The sequence below is a fragment of the Acomys minous genome (assembly GCF_964271855.1).
Source record: "Acomys minous genome assembly, chromosome: 3".
NCBI classification, from domain to species: Eukaryota; Metazoa; Chordata; class Mammalia; order Rodentia; family Muridae; genus Acomys; species Acomys minous.
The window spans coordinates 78,552,093-78,569,153 of NC_140485.1; the positions used below are offsets into that span (position 1 = coordinate 78,552,093).

At 49.8% G+C, this 17,061-nt stretch overlaps 1 protein-coding gene and 1 long non-coding RNA gene across 15 annotated transcripts in view; one reads left to right on the forward strand and one right to left on the reverse strand.

Moving 5' to 3' along the window:
* The window catches only part of LOC311594194, a 522,815-nt gene that overhangs the window by 222,630 nt on the left and 283,124 nt on the right, over nucleotides 1-17,061 (forward strand). The window lies entirely within an intron of this gene.
* The window catches only part of EPB41L1 (erythrocyte membrane protein band 4.1 like 1), a 130,669-nt gene that overhangs the window by 36,501 nt on the left and 77,107 nt on the right, over nucleotides 1-17,061 (reverse strand). For all 14 annotated transcript variants that reach the window (XM_084775644.1, XM_084775643.1, XM_084775642.1 and 11 more), the window contains 6 exons: nucleotides 16,367-16,471; nucleotides 15,853-15,895; nucleotides 12,086-12,161; nucleotides 5,225-5,443; nucleotides 2,724-2,811; nucleotides 2,078-2,230 (listed from right to left, as the gene is read on the reverse strand). In XM_084775644.1, coding sequence (XP_084631770.1) covers nucleotides 2,078-2,230; nucleotides 2,724-2,811; nucleotides 5,225-5,443; nucleotides 12,086-12,161; nucleotides 15,853-15,895; nucleotides 16,367-16,471 — 684 coding nt within the window. The remainder of the gene's footprint in view (nucleotides 1-2,077; nucleotides 2,231-2,723; nucleotides 2,812-5,224; nucleotides 5,444-12,085; nucleotides 12,162-15,852; nucleotides 15,896-16,366; nucleotides 16,472-17,061) is intronic.

The following is a 17,061-nucleotide window of genomic DNA, read 5'->3' on the forward strand; positions in this document are numbered from 1 at the left end:
CCATGCACACACATGTGCATGCACACACATGTGTGTACACGTGCACATATACACTCACAAATACACTCACATACAACCACACACATGTATATACTCATGTACTACCACGCACACACACTCGTGTACAATCACATAAGACCTACACTCATTTACTACCACACACACTCATGTACAATCACACACACACTCATGTACAACCACACACACACTCATGTACATCCACACACGCTCATGTACAATCACACACACACTCATGTACAACCACACACACTCATGTACAACCACACACACGCTCATGTACAACCACACACACACTGATGTACAATCACACACACACACTCATACAACCACATACACACTCATGTACAACCACATACACACTCATGTACAACCACACACACGCTCATGTACAACCACACACACTCATGTACAACCACACACACTCGTGTACAACCACACACACTCATGTACAACCACACACACACACACACTCATGTACAACCACACACACACTCGTGTACAACCACACACACACACTCATGTACAACCACACACACACTCGTGTACAACCACACACACACTCGTGTACAACCACACACACTCATGTACAACCACATACACACTCATGTACAACCACACACACACTCATGTACAATCACACACACTCATGTACAACCACATACACACTCATGTACAACCACACACATACTCATGTACAACCACATATACACTCATGTACAACCACACACATACTCATGTACAAACACACACACACTCATGTACAAACACACACACACACACAAAGAATAAAATAAATAAGACCACAGGCTTGGGGTGAACAGTCAGAGAAAGGTCTACTCGTTAGACACATGAAGGCCAGGGTCATGATATAGCCAGGGTCTTCAATGTCCCTAAAAGTGAAGGTGTTAAACACTTAGTCCCCAGTGTGGTGCGAATGGAAGGTGGTGGAAGCCTTTAAGTGGTGGGGCCTACAGGGAGTTTTTAGGACACTGGGGTGTGCCGTCACATTGTGGTGTCTTTGTACTCCGTATCTACTTTGTGTCTTGACCACGGCGTGGCCACCCTGCCCCTCCTGCCCCCTCCTGCTACGTGTGCCGCTTCTCCATGAGCCCAAAGCCATGGGTTAATCACACATAGACTAACCCTCCCAAACCTTTCTTCTCTATACACAGACTGTATCAGGTATTTTGTTACAGTGGTGGCAGGCTGGTGTGTGTCTGCAGGAGATGGCAGTGGTTGGCAGGATCTGACTTAAGGGACAGAGGCAGGGAGAGCAATAAGAGGGACAACGTAGATACAGGTGACAGACAGTGGCTGCTGTGGCTGGCCCAGCGGTGAGGAGCGCCAGGTGGGTCACAGTTAGTCTAACAGTAGGGCTTTCGATGGGACTGCTCAAAGGGTAAGAGGTGTGGATGCATACCTCTGTGTACATACATACTGTGTGTCCTCACATGCCTGTGTGTGTGTGTCCTGGTGTGGAGACACAGTGGACCACTGCACACAGGCAAATCTAGGCATGCACATGACTGCTGACCTTTCTGTGTAGCCTGAGTCCATGTGATAATCATTCTATTTTGGCTCATAAAGTAGACGTGTGAGTATACACGCTCACATGCACACATGTTGCTTGAAAGCACATGTCCAGGCTGGCAAGATGGCTCAGCAAAAAAGGCACTTGCCACTCTGCCTGATAACCTGAGTTCCATCCCCAGGACCAATATGGTGGAATGAGAAAACTGACTACCGAAAAATGTCCATATGACCCAATCTCTGGCCTCCACATGCGCACCACAGCACATTTGCACACATGTGCACACACACACACACAAATAAACAAAATGTGACTTCACATGTCCAGGGTGTAAAGTCAACAAAGAGACTAAGAGAGGCAGGGAGGAGGGAGCCCCATCTTCCATGAGCCCCAGAACCGTGTTCATGGTTCCTGGGTAGGAAAAACCCAGGCCAGCTTCTGGGATCCACTCTTCTAGGGTCAGTCAACCCTTGAGTGTAGGTAGGGGTGAAGAAAGAAGGGGGGGGGGCTGTGGGCCAGGCTCACCTCCCCAGGCCGGATCTTGATGTAGAAGTTACTTCTCTTGTAGGAGATCTTGAGAATCTTGGGCCACGCAAACCGGTTGATTCTCAGGCGGTCTCGGTAGATGAGCAGGCCATTGGCACAGACGCCTAGCATGATGTCAATGCCTTCAGAGTCCTGCACAAGGAGGGAGCACGGAACGGGAGTTCTGGAGCCTGGCAGGGGCAGCCGGCCACACCCTGCTCCTCCTGTAATGGGCCCCAGGAACAAGCCGGAGTCCCTCTCCCTCCCGCCGTCATTTAGTCATCTTCACCCTCAGTCAGTCATCCATTCGCCACTCAATCCTTCAGTCGCTTGCTCTGTCAGTCACCCACCCACTCACCAACCGTTCAGGAACATGTTCATGGCAGGGCCACGTCCCACACACTAGCGTGACAAAAATAAGCTAAGGCCTCAGGCTATCTCTCACAGGTACCCAACCAAGCGGTGGCACAAATGGATTCGTGAGGAAGCCGAACCCAAGAGGGAGAGGATAAAGGTCCGAGAGTGGTTTGCGAGGTGAGAGCCCCAAAGGTTCCAAGTCGGAGGCAAAGCAGTCCAGACCGCAGCTTTGGGGGGGCAGGGCTGTAGCTCCCCCAGGAAGCACCCGAGGTGAAGGGCTTGCTAGTACCTTAGCGTGGTGCAGATCAACTCCGTACATGGAAAGCTTCTTGGCGTTCTCCAGGAAGTGGATCTCTGCCTCTCCGGGAGTCATGCCCCTGAGGAAAGAAAGTGATGGCTGCGGACGTGGCAAAGGCCCAGGCTGCACCCAGCTGGCTGTAGGCATCAGCACCAGAACTGGCCAGCCCAGAAAGATAGGTGGGCAAGTCTTGCCCGAGGCCCTCCCCTCCGCCCTCAGGACAGGACTGAGCGCGTCTCTACTTCAGTCCTCCAGTCCCGTTCCCTGCAACACTCAAGTCCAGACTCTTTGGTCCAGGAAGCAGACAAGAGCTAGAGTGAGAGAGAGTTTTTGGCTCAGTCCCCACCAACTTAAGTAGGAAGTTTATAATCCTGCTTTTTTTATGACTGGGAGACCACTGATGAAGACAGTGTTGACCAGAATCACCCAAAGACTCCCAATCACCCGCCTCAGACGACAATCTAGTGTCAGGGGCCACTTAATCTCCCTTAAGAAACATGTCCTCAGACCAAATCCAGCTCCATCTTTGCCCTGGCTGCCGGGGAGCTCAGGCTGCAGGTCACACTCAGGGCAAACAACGTCACGGCGCTGTTTACTGTTGGGGAACTTGACCTACATGCGGTGGCTCAGTCTGTGAGGCCCGTGTTGCTCTCAGATGAGGCAGCCAGTGCTGGGGGGAGGTTCATTAGCATGCTGAAGAGCACATTACTATTAAGTAAGAGCAGAGTCTGGCCTTAACTCTAGGCAATGTGGCTCCAGAGTTGGGATTCAAACGCAAATCTGTCTCTCACGTCCTCTGGCCTCCATTTCCTGCTCCCTGTCCACCTCGGAGCTTCTGCGTGGGATTCACGGATGCCAGATGTCAACGTGCTCTAAGTTCCAAGAGTTACAATGATTGCTGGCGGCACTGAGCAAAGCTCACATTGATCTGTTTCTCTGTGAATCACTATGACTCGTACAAATTCCCAGGGCACCTTGCTATCCAGGGCAGGCATGAATGGCCAGTGTCAGGCAGGGTACCCTCATCCTATGTCCAGGTGGCCATGACTACCCGTGTCCTACTCAGTAGGATTCCGTGCAGTCACTGCCAACCCAGCATCGCTGGTGTGCAGATCTCATCTCGGACGACACTTGCTTGCCATCTTTGACCCCAGCATCCATCACACCTCGCAGGCTCATCCCACAGATGAACTCACCACATTGGTCTTGGGCTTCCTCACCAGATGCGGGGCCCCCGGCACACAACCCACCCCCATGCATAGGGATGAGATATCGCCAGTCTTTCCTGTAGGTGTGGCACTGTACCCTTTAGAACGTTCCCATGACAACCTTGAGCTGGGAACCCAAAGCGCTCCCAGCTTAAAAGGACCCTACAGATCGTTTTTTTGATCCCAGGCCGGTAGTATTTCTGTGCAGAGCAGACACTGAGAAACGGCAGCGGACCGTGCTCCCACTGTTGCAATTGCTTAGTGCTGTTATGGGCATTCGATGCCTGCGGCCCAAAGAGCTTAAGATCCTATATGACGAGCTCTGCTGTCCTAAATACCCACGGCTGAGCACCACTCGTCATCTCAATCTGTGTATTTATAGGTGAAACCCGGGCTTGCAGAGGCTCAGCCACTAGCCGACGATCACACATCTGGCCAATTATCGTCCAACTCCAGAACAAACTATGCAATCAGCAACTCAACAAATACGCAATCAACAACTCAACGGAGTATGGGATGAATAACACAAATGCCCCAAATGACAGATAGCAGCGCCGAGCCCACACGTGGCATGTCTTTAATATCTGCGCGGCGGCCTCCTTAACAGCTCCATGGGGGCATGCTGACCAGCACTGCGCTGAATAGATGAACACACCAAAGCGCAGGGGCGTGAGATGCCCGGTCAACACCCCCAGATTAGCGAGTGGCACAGTCACGTTGGCATCTGCGTTTACACTTTTGAAATATGTACCAAAACCTCTGCATCAGGACCCTTACTCAGGGGCATGCCACCATCATTATATTTCTGAGTTAAGAGAAAAACATTTAAGTATTTAAAAGCAGTATATGAAGTGATATATTAATGTTACTTAAAATAATATATTTCTTTAAAAAATTCAAGTATAGGATTTACAAAGATGCTGGGTACCTCTATACATTTGTATAGAGTTTACCAGGATGGCGGTGGATCACTCCTTTAATCCCAACATTCGGAGGCAGAGGCAGGCAGAGCTCTGTGAGTTTGAGGCCTGTCTGGTGTACATAGCAAGTTACAGAACAGTCCAGGACGGGGAATTTTATCCACACAGGAACTCAAGAAATTGAGATCCAAGCGGTCACTGACAGTCACACAGATGGTCCCAGTCAGCACCACCTCATGGAAATGACCTGTTCCCAGGCACCTCTGGTAAGGAACAGTGCCAGGCGGCATATGTCAGACACAGCATCCGGAGCTTAGCTCGTCAACATGTGAGGGCTGCAGCGTTATCAGGGCCAGGCTCTCACCTGTACGTCTTGTGCAGCTCCATGATCCTCTCCTCCAGCTCCCGGGTCTGGTTTGGGGCGAAGCGGAGCTCGCTGACATAGTTGCCCACATGTTCCTCTGCGTCATAGTCACCCAGTTCAGCCTGCACGGCATAGGAGCCCAGCAGGGCATGCGTGACAAAGGAGCAGGGCAGGCGGCCTGTGATGATGTCTGCCCTCAGCTGCAGGCACAGGTAGTACCTGCAGACAGGGAAAAGGGTGCTCATGGGTCTACACCTCCAGGTGGCCCAGACCTTCACAGCTGGCCTGCTGGAACCAAATAAAATCAGCGCAGTGAGCCAGGCATGGTGGCACACTCCTGTAGTCCCAGCACTCGGGAGGCAGAGGCAGGTGGATCACTGTGAGTTCGAGGCCAGTCTGGTCTACAGGGTGAGTCCAGGACAGCCAAGGCTACACAGAGAAACCTTGTCTCAAACACTTAAAAAAAAAAAAAAGAGCTCAGTGGAAAATGGCACCCATAGACACTGCCATTTCATGGCTGATGAGTGGGTGTGTCCTATGAGCAGGTTTTGAGGCATGCCATGTGACTTCCAGCATTTCTGTTCATTTCTGAATTTGAAGAGGTTTTTTTTTTTCTCTATTTTAAGAGACTTTATGAGATTTATAATGCATTTCCAAGATCAATAGGGCTACTACTGGTTTGGCCCTTGGAAGAAAAATGACTTGTAGGTTTGTTTGGTTTATTGATTGGTTTGTTTTGTATATGTATGCATGTGTAAGATGTGTGTGCAAGTGCACACATACCACAGTGTGTGTGTGTGTGTGTGTGTAAATTAGAGAACATTTTTCTTTTCTTTTCTTTTTTATTTTGGTTTTTGTTTTTTTGAAACAGGATTTCTCTGTGTAACAGCCCTGGCTGTCCTGGAACTCACTTTGTAGACCAGGCTGTCCTCCAACTTACAGCAATCCTCCTGCCTCTGCCTCTCGAGTGCTGGGATTAAAGGCATGCCACACCACTGCCCAGCTCAGAGGACAATTTTTTAAAGTTATTTATTTCATTGTATGTGAATAAGTGTCTTGCCTGCATGTATGTATGTGTACAATGTGCATGCTTGGTGCCTGTGGAGGTAAGAAGATGTCAGATCCCTTCACACTGGAGTTATGAGTGGTCATAAGCTACCATGCGGGTACTGGGAATTGAACCTGGGTCCTCTGCAAGAGCCACAAGTGTTCCTAACCACTGAACCATCTCTCCATGCCCAGAGAACAGTCTTGACTGTTTTTTTGTTTGTTTTGTTTTGTTTTGTTTGTTTGTTTTTAAAGGAGTGCTGGGGCAGCAGATCTTCTCTCTTTTTTTCTTTTTTAAAATATTTATTTATTTATTATGTATACAATGCTCTGCCTGTATATACCCCTGCACACCAGAAGAGGGCGCCAGATCTCACTATAGATGGTTGTGAGCCACCATGTGGTTGCTGGGAATTGAACTCAGGACCTCTGGAAGAGCAGCCAGTGCTATTAACCTCTGAGCCATCTCTCCAGCCCCAGTCTCGACTGTTGATCCTTGCCTATCACTTTGTTGAAGGTAGGGCCTTTTTGTTGCCTCCTGCTGTGTGCACCAAGATAGCTGGCCCTGAAGTATCTGAGGCTTCTCCTGTGTCTACCTCCCACCTTACCATAGGAACCCTGGGATTGCAGGCAGACATCACCAATCTTTCCTTTTACATGGGTCTCAGGGGATTTGAACTTGGTTCCACACACTTGTGTGCAAGAATTTTATCCGCTGAACTGTCTCCTTAGCCCAATTAGTTGGTTTGGAGACAAGTTCTCACTATGTAACTCAGGCTGGCCTGGAACTCATTATACATCCGAGGCTGGTTTTTAATATGAATCCTCCTACCTCAGCCTTATAAGTGTTAGGATTATAGACATGCATCACTATGCCTGACTTTTATGTAGTTTTAATTATGAAATAGAATATTTTCTGTTTTCTTTTTCTTTGTGTTTTTGTTTCTTTGATTTGTTTTGTTTTTTCCAGACAGGGTTTCTCTGTGTAGCCCTGGCTGTCCTGGACTCACTTTGTAGACCAGGCTAGCCTCGAACTCACAGCAATCCACCTGCCTCTGACTCCCAAGTGCCGGGATTAAAGGCGTGCGCCACCGTGCCCAGCTCTGTTTTCTTTTTTAAAAGATATCACTGCATAACTCACTTCCTAAGTAATGGGATGATAAACATGATTTGTTTACTAACAAGCTTCACAGCACAATAACTGAGCAGTTATCACTCTATTCTTAACCCTCTAAGCTAATCTGGTTTCCTCTAAACTAATCTGGCCTCCCCATCAGCGTATATCTCAGAGCACTCTGCAGCTTTCCCACTCCGGCTCCTTCTCCTGATATCTCTTGGATCCCCTCCCTCCCATCACCTACCCCCCCTGGTTGAATCCCCTGCTTCCTCTTTCTAATTCCTCCTCCCTTGACTGGCAGGAAATCCAGCCCTATTCTCTCCCTTGCTCAGCGATTGGCTGCAAACTGCTTTATTGGCATGTCAGGGGACAAGTGGGGATCAGTGTTTACATAACATCGAGACAGGAGATTCTCAGAACAAGAACTGCAACCAGATATGGGGGCTACAGAAAACAGCATTTGAATTACACAATAACCTTATGTCTACAAGCATGTACAACCACACCTGGCTTATGCCGTGCTGGGGAGAGAACCCAGAGCTCCCGGCATGGCAGACAAGCACTCTACCGCCTGAACTGCTTCCTCTGTCCTGCAAGCAAATACATTCCTTGTTGCAGGATATTTGATCCCACTGTGAACCCCAAGATTGTGTTGTTTGGGCTGGAGAGATGGCTCAGAGATTAAGAGCATTGGCTGCTCTTCCAAAGGTCCTGAGTTCAATTCCCAGCAACCCTATGGTGGCTCACAACCATCTACAGTGAGATCTGCTGTCTTCTTCTGGCTTTGGCGTGCAGGCAGGACATTGTACACATAATAAATAAATAAATCTTTGAAAAAAAAAAAGATTGTGTTGTTTACTGGAAAAGCCTGTTTGTAGTTGTGGTGCCCTAGCACATACCTTTATTTAATCCAAGAGCTTTCTGTTTGAATATTGTAAGCAGGATTAAACAAACTCAACCCTAGGTCAAGAAGTGGAGCAAACAACCAGTTGACAGGGAGTGAACAGAGGAGGAATCCAAAGAGAGTAAGAGGAAGTCAGGAGGATGGATAGAGAGAGACACATAGGAAGCAGAAGGGAGGGACATTCAGTTTGAGGGTGTTTCTGAGGTGGCGTGGGAAAGGAGCATTCCTTTTGGGACTTTGGCTAAAGAGGAAGGTCAGCTGGGTACTTTCTCTGCCTCTCTGAGCTAGCAGGATTTTACCCCAGCATATGGCTCCCGAGTTTTTATTGGTAAAGTGGAATGATTGAAATTTTGTTTAAAAAAAAAAAAACCCAACCAATTCTCAGGTAGAAAAAAGGAAGGAAGGAAGGAAGGAAGGAAGGAAGGAAGGAAGGAATCCTAGCAGTGTTTCTGAGGTCCCCCTTGATGGCCATTCCCAGTTCCCTCTCTGAGGCCACCAGTTATTCATGTGGTATTCTAGACGTTTCTCCTCCATAAGCACAGGCATGCATATGGCTTTAGCTGATGGCTGTTTTAATATGCAAATAGTATGAAATGCTGCATCTGATTCCAGAGCTCTCCATGTCACACGCAGTGACATACCCTAGGAGAGGTGTCCATGTCAGCATTCACAACGGTCCACATGTACTTCAGCCTCTGCACCGTTCCCACAGCTCCGATGGGCCTGCTTATCAACACTCTCCAAATGGTTTTTTTTTCAACTGATTCATAAATACTTATGAATATATGTGAATTCATACACACACACTATATATATATATATACATACACACACACACACATACACACACATGCAGAGAGAGACAGAGTGTGTGTGTAAGAAATAAAGGAAGCATGCACATGCCAGAGTTTGTAGAAATCAGAGGACAATCTGGGGAGAAGATTCTCTCTTTCCAACACCTGTGCCCAAGCAATCAAGCTCAGCCCATCAGGCTTGGTGGACCAAGCTCAGCCCATCAGGCTTGGTGGACCAAGCTCAGCCCATCAGGCTTGGTGGACCAAGCTCAGCCCATCAGGCTTGGTGGACCAAGCTCAGCCCATCAGGCTTGGTGGCAAGCACCTTTACCCGCTGAACCATCTTGCGGGCTCTTTCCCCAAACTTTCTTCTGCCTCCAGCCCTAAGTGAATTGTTTAAAAACCAAATGGGTCTGAAGAGGCATTTCCAGCCACCAGGCTGTGACTTCTTGCAGCTCACAGTCACACTTGGACGGATTTTTACCATGTAAGCCGTTTTGCTGCCACGTGTGCCATCACTGTTCACTGGAGTAGGGCATGGGGCGCGTCATCTTCAGCCCTTCTCTGCCGGATCCTGATTCCCCGCCCCCAACTTCCCAAGTCTCTTCCTTCAAAGTGACTTTGACTTAGTAGACTTTTTAGTGCTCTGTGACATTATTTCAGAACCAGAGCTGTGGTAATAATGGTCACGTGAAACCTCAGTGAGCACTCAGGTCCAGGATCCACAGCCACACACACGTCACAGGAGTCCAGCATGGGCCTGTGACATTTTCTTCAAGAGTCTAAAAATTCAAAAACCATTGCCAGTGCTCTGGCCGATCCCTCATTTCGATCAGTTTGTCATTTTGACCAGTTTATTTTGGGCCTCGCTATTTTTGACGAGATCAGCTGCTCCTACAACCTTGCCTTCTGGAGCCATCTGTGCTGGACAGGGCCAGCCTTCCTCCTGATGTCCCTGGGAGCCTGATGCCGCCCAGGGCCTGGCACAGAGAAGACACACTCTGATGGCTGTCCTGGCCTAAAGCTCTGGATTAGGATACGACTGCTGTCACCTTGGCCCCAAGCTGATCTCAGGGTTCAGAGCGGGGCTGCTGAAGCCAAGGCCTGGGACCTGCTCTATTTCAGAAACTTCTGTCTTCTCACCCAAGGCCATCGGAGCACTGGTACACTGCCTGGTCAATGGGTATCAGGCATTAAAAATGGGCCTGATATTCAGGCCTGGTGGTCCAGGCCTTTAACTTCAGACTAAGGAGGCTGAGGCAGGAGGATGAGAAGTTCAAAGCCAGCTCAGGAAGCTTAGTGTGTGTGACTGTCTCAAAATTTCTTTAAAAGTGGCACTGGCTCAGTAGTTGAGAACACACACTGCTCTTCCAGAGGTCCTGTGTTCTATTTCCTCTACCCCTCCAGGGTGGTTCACACTGCCTGAAATGTTAGCTCCCAGGGATCTGACACCTACTTCCAGTCTTTGCAGGGTATACACATGGATGGTATCCCTCATGCAGGCACACAAATATGAATCAAATAATATTAAAATAAAGTATTTTATTTTAATAAAATAAAAATAAATATTAAGATTTTAAAAATTGTATTTATTGTATATGAGTGCTTTATCTGCAGAAGAGGGCACCAGATCCCATTATAGATGGTTGTGAGCCACCATGTGGTTGCTGGGAATTGAACTCAGGACCTCTGGAAGAGCAGGCGGTGCCCTTAACCACTGAGCCATCTCTCTAGCCCCCAATATTAAGATTTTTAAATAAAAAGAGGGCTGTGTTAGCTCAGAGTGCTTGTCTAACATGCACAAGACCCTAGGTCCAATCCCTAATGCCCTGCCAAAAAAGGGGGTCCAGTGGGAGAGAGTGAGGGCAGCTTAGCAACCCCTCTCACTGCAGAAAAACTCCAAGTCTACATGTTATTTTGGGAGTGTAAGGCCCACGATGTGAATGGTGCCAGACCAGGATATCATATAACGAGGCCATGTCTCTGACAAGACTTAAAGACAGGGGCTTCCACCTGATCAGCCTGCCAGAGGCAGGATGTGCCCATGCAAGCCCCAACCCTGAACGATGCTCTGTCCCCACTGCCAGTTCGCAGGCCACTGGAACCTACGTGGTCCATGTTCACTCCAGCAGTCCAGGCAGCCTCTGCGGGGTTCACATGCCTCCTTTTACCCCCACACACCTGACTTGCACGGAAGACACCAAATTCCCACACCCGAAGCCTCTCTTGCTTCCTCAACACCACAAACTGGTGGGGTCCCACCCAGAACATCAGACTTCATGTGTGCTGGGTCACTTGACCGGGGAAGGGTTCCCAGTGGGTTTATAAAAAGGTTATATTCACAGTCAAGATTTAAAATGTGTGGTTTTTCAAACACAAATGTCTAAAATATCTAACTTCACTTGACTTTCAGGCCCAATTCCTACAGGTCAGTGACTTTCCACAGCCTGACAGCAGCCATTTTAATTATTAAACGTTTATTAACAGAGAGAGAGAGAGAGAGAGAAAGAGAGAGGGGGGAGGGACAGAGACACAGACAGAGACACAGACAGAGACACAGACAGAGACACAGACAGAGACAGACTGGGGTAGATAATGATACTAGGATTATGTAGCGCTCAGAGGACAGCAACTTCAGGACTGTTTTTTCTCCTTCCGTCTGTACATGGCTTCTGGGGATTGAACTAAAGGTGCCAGGCTTGTGCAACAAGACCCTTTACCTGGCGAGCCATGCTGCCAGCCACACAACCATTTTAGAAACACGTCCTTTTAAATGCACAGTGGGTCCCGGGGACCCTCTGACACTTCTCTCTGAGCTTACGATCAGCCCCCACTGACCTCTGCATTTGAGTCCTGTTTGGCTCATGTTCGCTACTTTGTTGGGAAAGCACCTGCTTGTCCCTATCACACACAGCCTTTGTCTCCCGGGGCCAGCACGCTGGGCCCCACGGACAGCTCCATAGGACCAGCCCATCTCCCCCTCTCTCCAGAATCCTCACCTTGTGATGTCTTCTGTCAGCTGGGCCGGGTCAGGAGGGTAGAACTTGACTGTGAAGGCAAAATTCCAGGGGCTGCCTAAGAGGAGAAGGCAGGAGACATCAGAGAGACCTCGCCAACCTAGCGGCTGGCCCAGATGCACCAGCCAGTGAGCACTCCTTCCCAGCTTTCCCTCTCCTGGAACGCCTTTCCCATTTGGCAGATGAGGAAACTGAGTCCCAGGTTAACAGACTTGGGTAGGACAGCGAGGTGGCCCGACAGGAAACAGTGCCCGCTGTGCAAGCTTGGTGCCCTGAGTTCAAGGCCTGGGACCCACAGCCAAAGGGCAAACTCCTGAGAACGTCCTCTGACCTCCATATGTGCGCCTCCATTCATGTCACACGCACGCGCGCGCACACACACACATACACATGTGCACACACGCATGTACTACTGAATTTCTTCATTAAAACATGGCTAGCAAATGAGAACATGGGGACCCACGTGACAAAGTTGACCAGCTCTACTCAGAAACAGAGGAGTAGGTTTTTGTTGGTTGGTTGGTTGGTTAATTTTGTTGCTGTTCTGTTTTGTTTTGTTGTGGTTTTATGTGTGTGTGTGTGTGTGTGTGTGTGTGTGTGTGTGTGTGCATGTGTGTGTGTGTGTGCATGTGTGTGTGCGCGCGCGCGCGCGTGTGTGTGTGTGTGTGTGTGTGTGTGTGTGTGAGTGTTGCAGCACTCAGGACCAAACCCAGGGCTTGAGCATGCCACACAAGTACTGTGCCAGCAAGCTACCTTCTCAGCCTGTTTCCTTTTCATAGACAAAGATTTTTAGGGACCAATCAGCTAATTGGTAATAGACAGCGGGTTCCCAAACTCTGGTCACTAGACCCCAGAGCCCAGGTTCTTAATCATAGACTCATTAGAAAAGGCCTCCACACAGGCCCAATCTCAGGAAGAACAGCAGCGACAGCAAACATTGTTCAGGGCCCCGCTGATGTTCCCTACACAGCGTGAGTGTTGGGTCACCCACACTGAGTGCACTGGGGCAGGCGCTGCTGCGTCCCTCATCTGTGCCTCACTTCATCCTCACAGGATCCCAAAGCTGTGCTATCACAGCCCCACTTCACAGTGAGGAAACTGAAGCGTCAAACAGTTATGAAACGCAAGAAGTAGGAAGTGAGCTAGAACTCCTTCCTGTCCAGAAGCAAACAGCCGCCATGTCTAGTGATGCCTGCATGTGAGTCACTTTCCTGTCACTCCCAGCTCATGAGGCGCAAACGGCTAGTCCACTTGCCAAGAAGGGGCAGAGCCTCAGAGACACTGCCCAACATGTCTGAGGTGACAGGCAACAAGGCTTGAGGGAAGAGATACCTATGTCATGAAGCCACCAGCAAGGGTGAGGGGATGTGACCAACAAGAGAACGGAAGCAGGGCTGGAGAGATGGCTCAGCAGTTAAGAGCACCACCTGCTCTTCCAAAGGTCCTGAGTTCAATTCCCAGCAACCACATGGTGGCTCATGACCATCTATAATGAGATCTGATGCCCTCTTCTGGTGTGCAGGTGTACACACAGGCAGAACACTGTATACATAATAAATAAATAAATCTTTAGAGAGAGAGAGAGAGAGAGAGAGAACGGAAGCAAAACTGTTCACCTGAGTCCCAGAGGACAGGATGGGGAGGAAGAGGTGGGCATTTCAGAGACTGGAACAGAGGCAAAGCTCTAATAGAGGAAGGGCGTGTGTATGTGTGTGTGTGTATGTGTGTGTGTGTGTGTGTGTGTGTGTGTGTAGGGGTATATGTGTGTAGGGATATGTGTGTATGTGTGTGTATGCATGTGTGTGTAGGGATATGTGTGTATGTGTGTGTATGCATGTGTGTGTAGGGATATGTGTGTATGTGTGTGTGCACACTCACACACCCACACACGCACACACATGCACAGATGTCCTCCTTGTTCATGTACTAGGGAAGCCAGAGACCGATGTAGGGCGTCTTCCTCTAATGTTATCTATCTTATTATTTTTTTTTAATTTTATTTATTTTAACTTTACCTATGTTTTGTCTATGTATTTGGCGCACCATGTACATACAGTGCCTGAAGTGGCCAGAAAAAGAAATCAGATCCCCCATGGACCGGAGCTACAGATGGTGAGGGCTGGGAACCAAGCCCAGGTCCTCTGCAAGGGCAGCAAGTGCTTCTAACCACTGAGCCACCTCTCTAGCTCTGCTTAGTCATGCCAATTTCACACATACACGCAATGTATCGTGCTTATATCCGTCCCTAGCCACCCCCACACCCCAGCATGCCTCTTTCTTGCCCTCATGTCCTCATTTTTCCTTTATTATGCCCTGAGCCCAGTTAGTGTTCCCTATACTGCAGGAGTGCTGGTCACCCACTTTCACCTACTTTTCTGAGACTAGTTTCTCAATGAACTTGGAGCGCAACAACACGCGGCTACACTGGCTGGACAGCAAGCCCCTAGGACTCGCCTGTGTTACGAATGGTGTGCTGCCCTTACCAGCTTTACCTCGGTGCTGAGGATCTGAACTCAGGTCCTCTTGGTTGGGCAATGAGCACTTTACCTACTGAGCCAACTCGCAGTGCTTTAGACGAGGCATTCCCTAAGGACAGAGGCTACAAGGTGTGAAGGCCATGGTTTGAGCTGGCATATGAACAACAGTCCACGCGTCAAGATTGGGGGGAGGGGTGGGGGGGCAGGGCCTCCAGGCTTGCTCAGGAAGTGACCTTAGGGCCTGGTCCTTGGGCCTGGCTGCCTCTCTTTTCCAGACTACTGGTCTTTATTCAACTCTGCACACTTGGCTGCCTGTATCTGTTCCAATTCTTTCAAGGCATGAAAGGCTGGCCTCCCAGCAGGCCTGGCACCCCAGCAGAGCTGGCACTACTAGAAGACAGCCTAAAATTCAGACCTAAAACCCTGCTGACCCAGAGTATGCTTTGCCTGTGTGCCTGCCTCTTTGTCTCCAATTGTCAGGAACCTACAGGAAAATCTCCTCAAGCCTCCTCCTGCAGAGTCAGCTGGCTTCCCTGGGCCAGCTGCCTGCTGCCATGGCAACATACTTAGCTACAGCTTCCCAGCCAGGGGACCAGGGAGTCCAACCCTGAGGAGACCAAACAGAGATGCCTCTAGGCCTCCACCTACTGCAGGCTGAGGCTACCCACCCCTCCCCTCTCCAGTATCTGAGCTTACACACACACACACACACACACACACACACACACACACACACACACACACACACACAAACACACACACCCCAGCATGCTTCTCCTCTCTGGGCCAGAAAAGACAGGTTGTCCAACTGCTCATCTGCCCCCTCCCCAGGCACTGAAAAGAGAACAAGATGAAAGCCAGAGCTCAAGACCGGCTCAGCCAGCGCTTGGCTCTGTGACCTTGTGTGACGTAGCTGCTACTCTCTGGACCCGAGTTAAGGGTTGCTCACCATCCCCCTGGACTAGCTGTTCCTATATCATCTGTCTGCCCCCCTGTCCTGGATGACTTTACCGAGCTGATTTCCTGAATGCATTTATGGTTTCTTTACTAAGTTGCTGTGTAGCTCTGTACTGTCATTTCTAGGCTCTGGGCCTCAGGCTTGTCACCTACAAAATAATGTCAACATCCACTCCTGGCCCGCCTTCCCTAAGAAGACTTGCCGTGCATGGCAAAAGAGTACAGGGATCCAGAGCACACCCCAAAGTAGATGGGAGCACGGGAGCCAGGTCCTGCCCACCAATCCACACACACCACCCACAAACCAACACTCACTCCGGATCTGCTTCTTGATTTCCTTGGAGGGGTCCAGCCAATTCTGGAAGAGAATCGAAGATTTGTCCTTTAGAAGGAAGATGGAGGGGTGGGCAGAGCAGGGGTTGGGAGAGATGACTCTCTGGAAGTGGCCGCCACAGACTGTCATGGGGAGGGGGGCGATGTTCTTGCCTGGATCGATTTACTTGGCACTAGGGAGTGAACGAGACCTGGAATCCCCGCGGGGTTTGGACATGGCGTCAGGGGCTGGTGTTGCCCTGAGATGGCCACAGAGAATAGATGCTGCAGTTAGCTAAGGAAGTCAGGCAGCCCCCCCGCCAGGGTGAGGAGAAGGCATTGGTTGGGGTGGGGTGGGGGGGCGGGGAACACACACAGCTACACCATAGCTCTCTGGCTGGCTGCTGGTGTAGAAGCAGAGGCTGCCTACTGAAGGTCTGGGGGGAAGCCAGAGGATGTGGTCGGGCCTAGAGAAACCTCCCCACCCACCGGTCCCAGCCAGCCCCCAGCCGGGTACCTTCTGGCTGTCAGCATCGCAGAAGGTCAGACCGAAGTAATCTTTCTCCAGGAGGTTGAGGTGCTCACAGACCAGGTCAAACAGTACCTGGCCCCGGCCGTGCTTCTGAGGGAGAGAGAAGAGCTACAGTGAGGCTGGTGGACCCTCTGGCGGGGCTGGGAGCTGATCCAGGTTCCACCGGACAAAGAGCAGCCCCAAGCCTCCTCAGGGCTGGGCAGGCCCTCAGCACTCCTGCCGCTGTCTCTGCTCTGTGAGTCTAGAAGTGTCCGCCTCACCTAGGGATCTACTACAAGTGCTGCCAGGGTCTTCCTAGACTATGGACTTGCTTGAGAGCAGGCTAGAGATTTCTGCTTAACAGAAATCAAGAGAAAAAGCTAAAAACCAAAGTCCTAAGACTCGGGGTGGGATGGGCAAGAAAAGTAAAGATGCTCATTAAAAGATGTGAGGCTGAGCCAGGAACAGGGGCACTGCAGATCGTGTGGAACTCAGAATCACAGTGGGACTATCCTTTTTGTGGGCAGCTCTGCATAACAGCCCTTAAATGGTGACATTCTTTTTTTTTTTTTTTTAAGATTTATTTATTTATTTATTTTATGTTTATGGGCACACTGTCTTTATGCATACCAGAAGAGGGCACCAGATCTCATTATAGATGGTTGTGAGCCAGCATGTGGTTGCTGGGAATTGAACTCAGG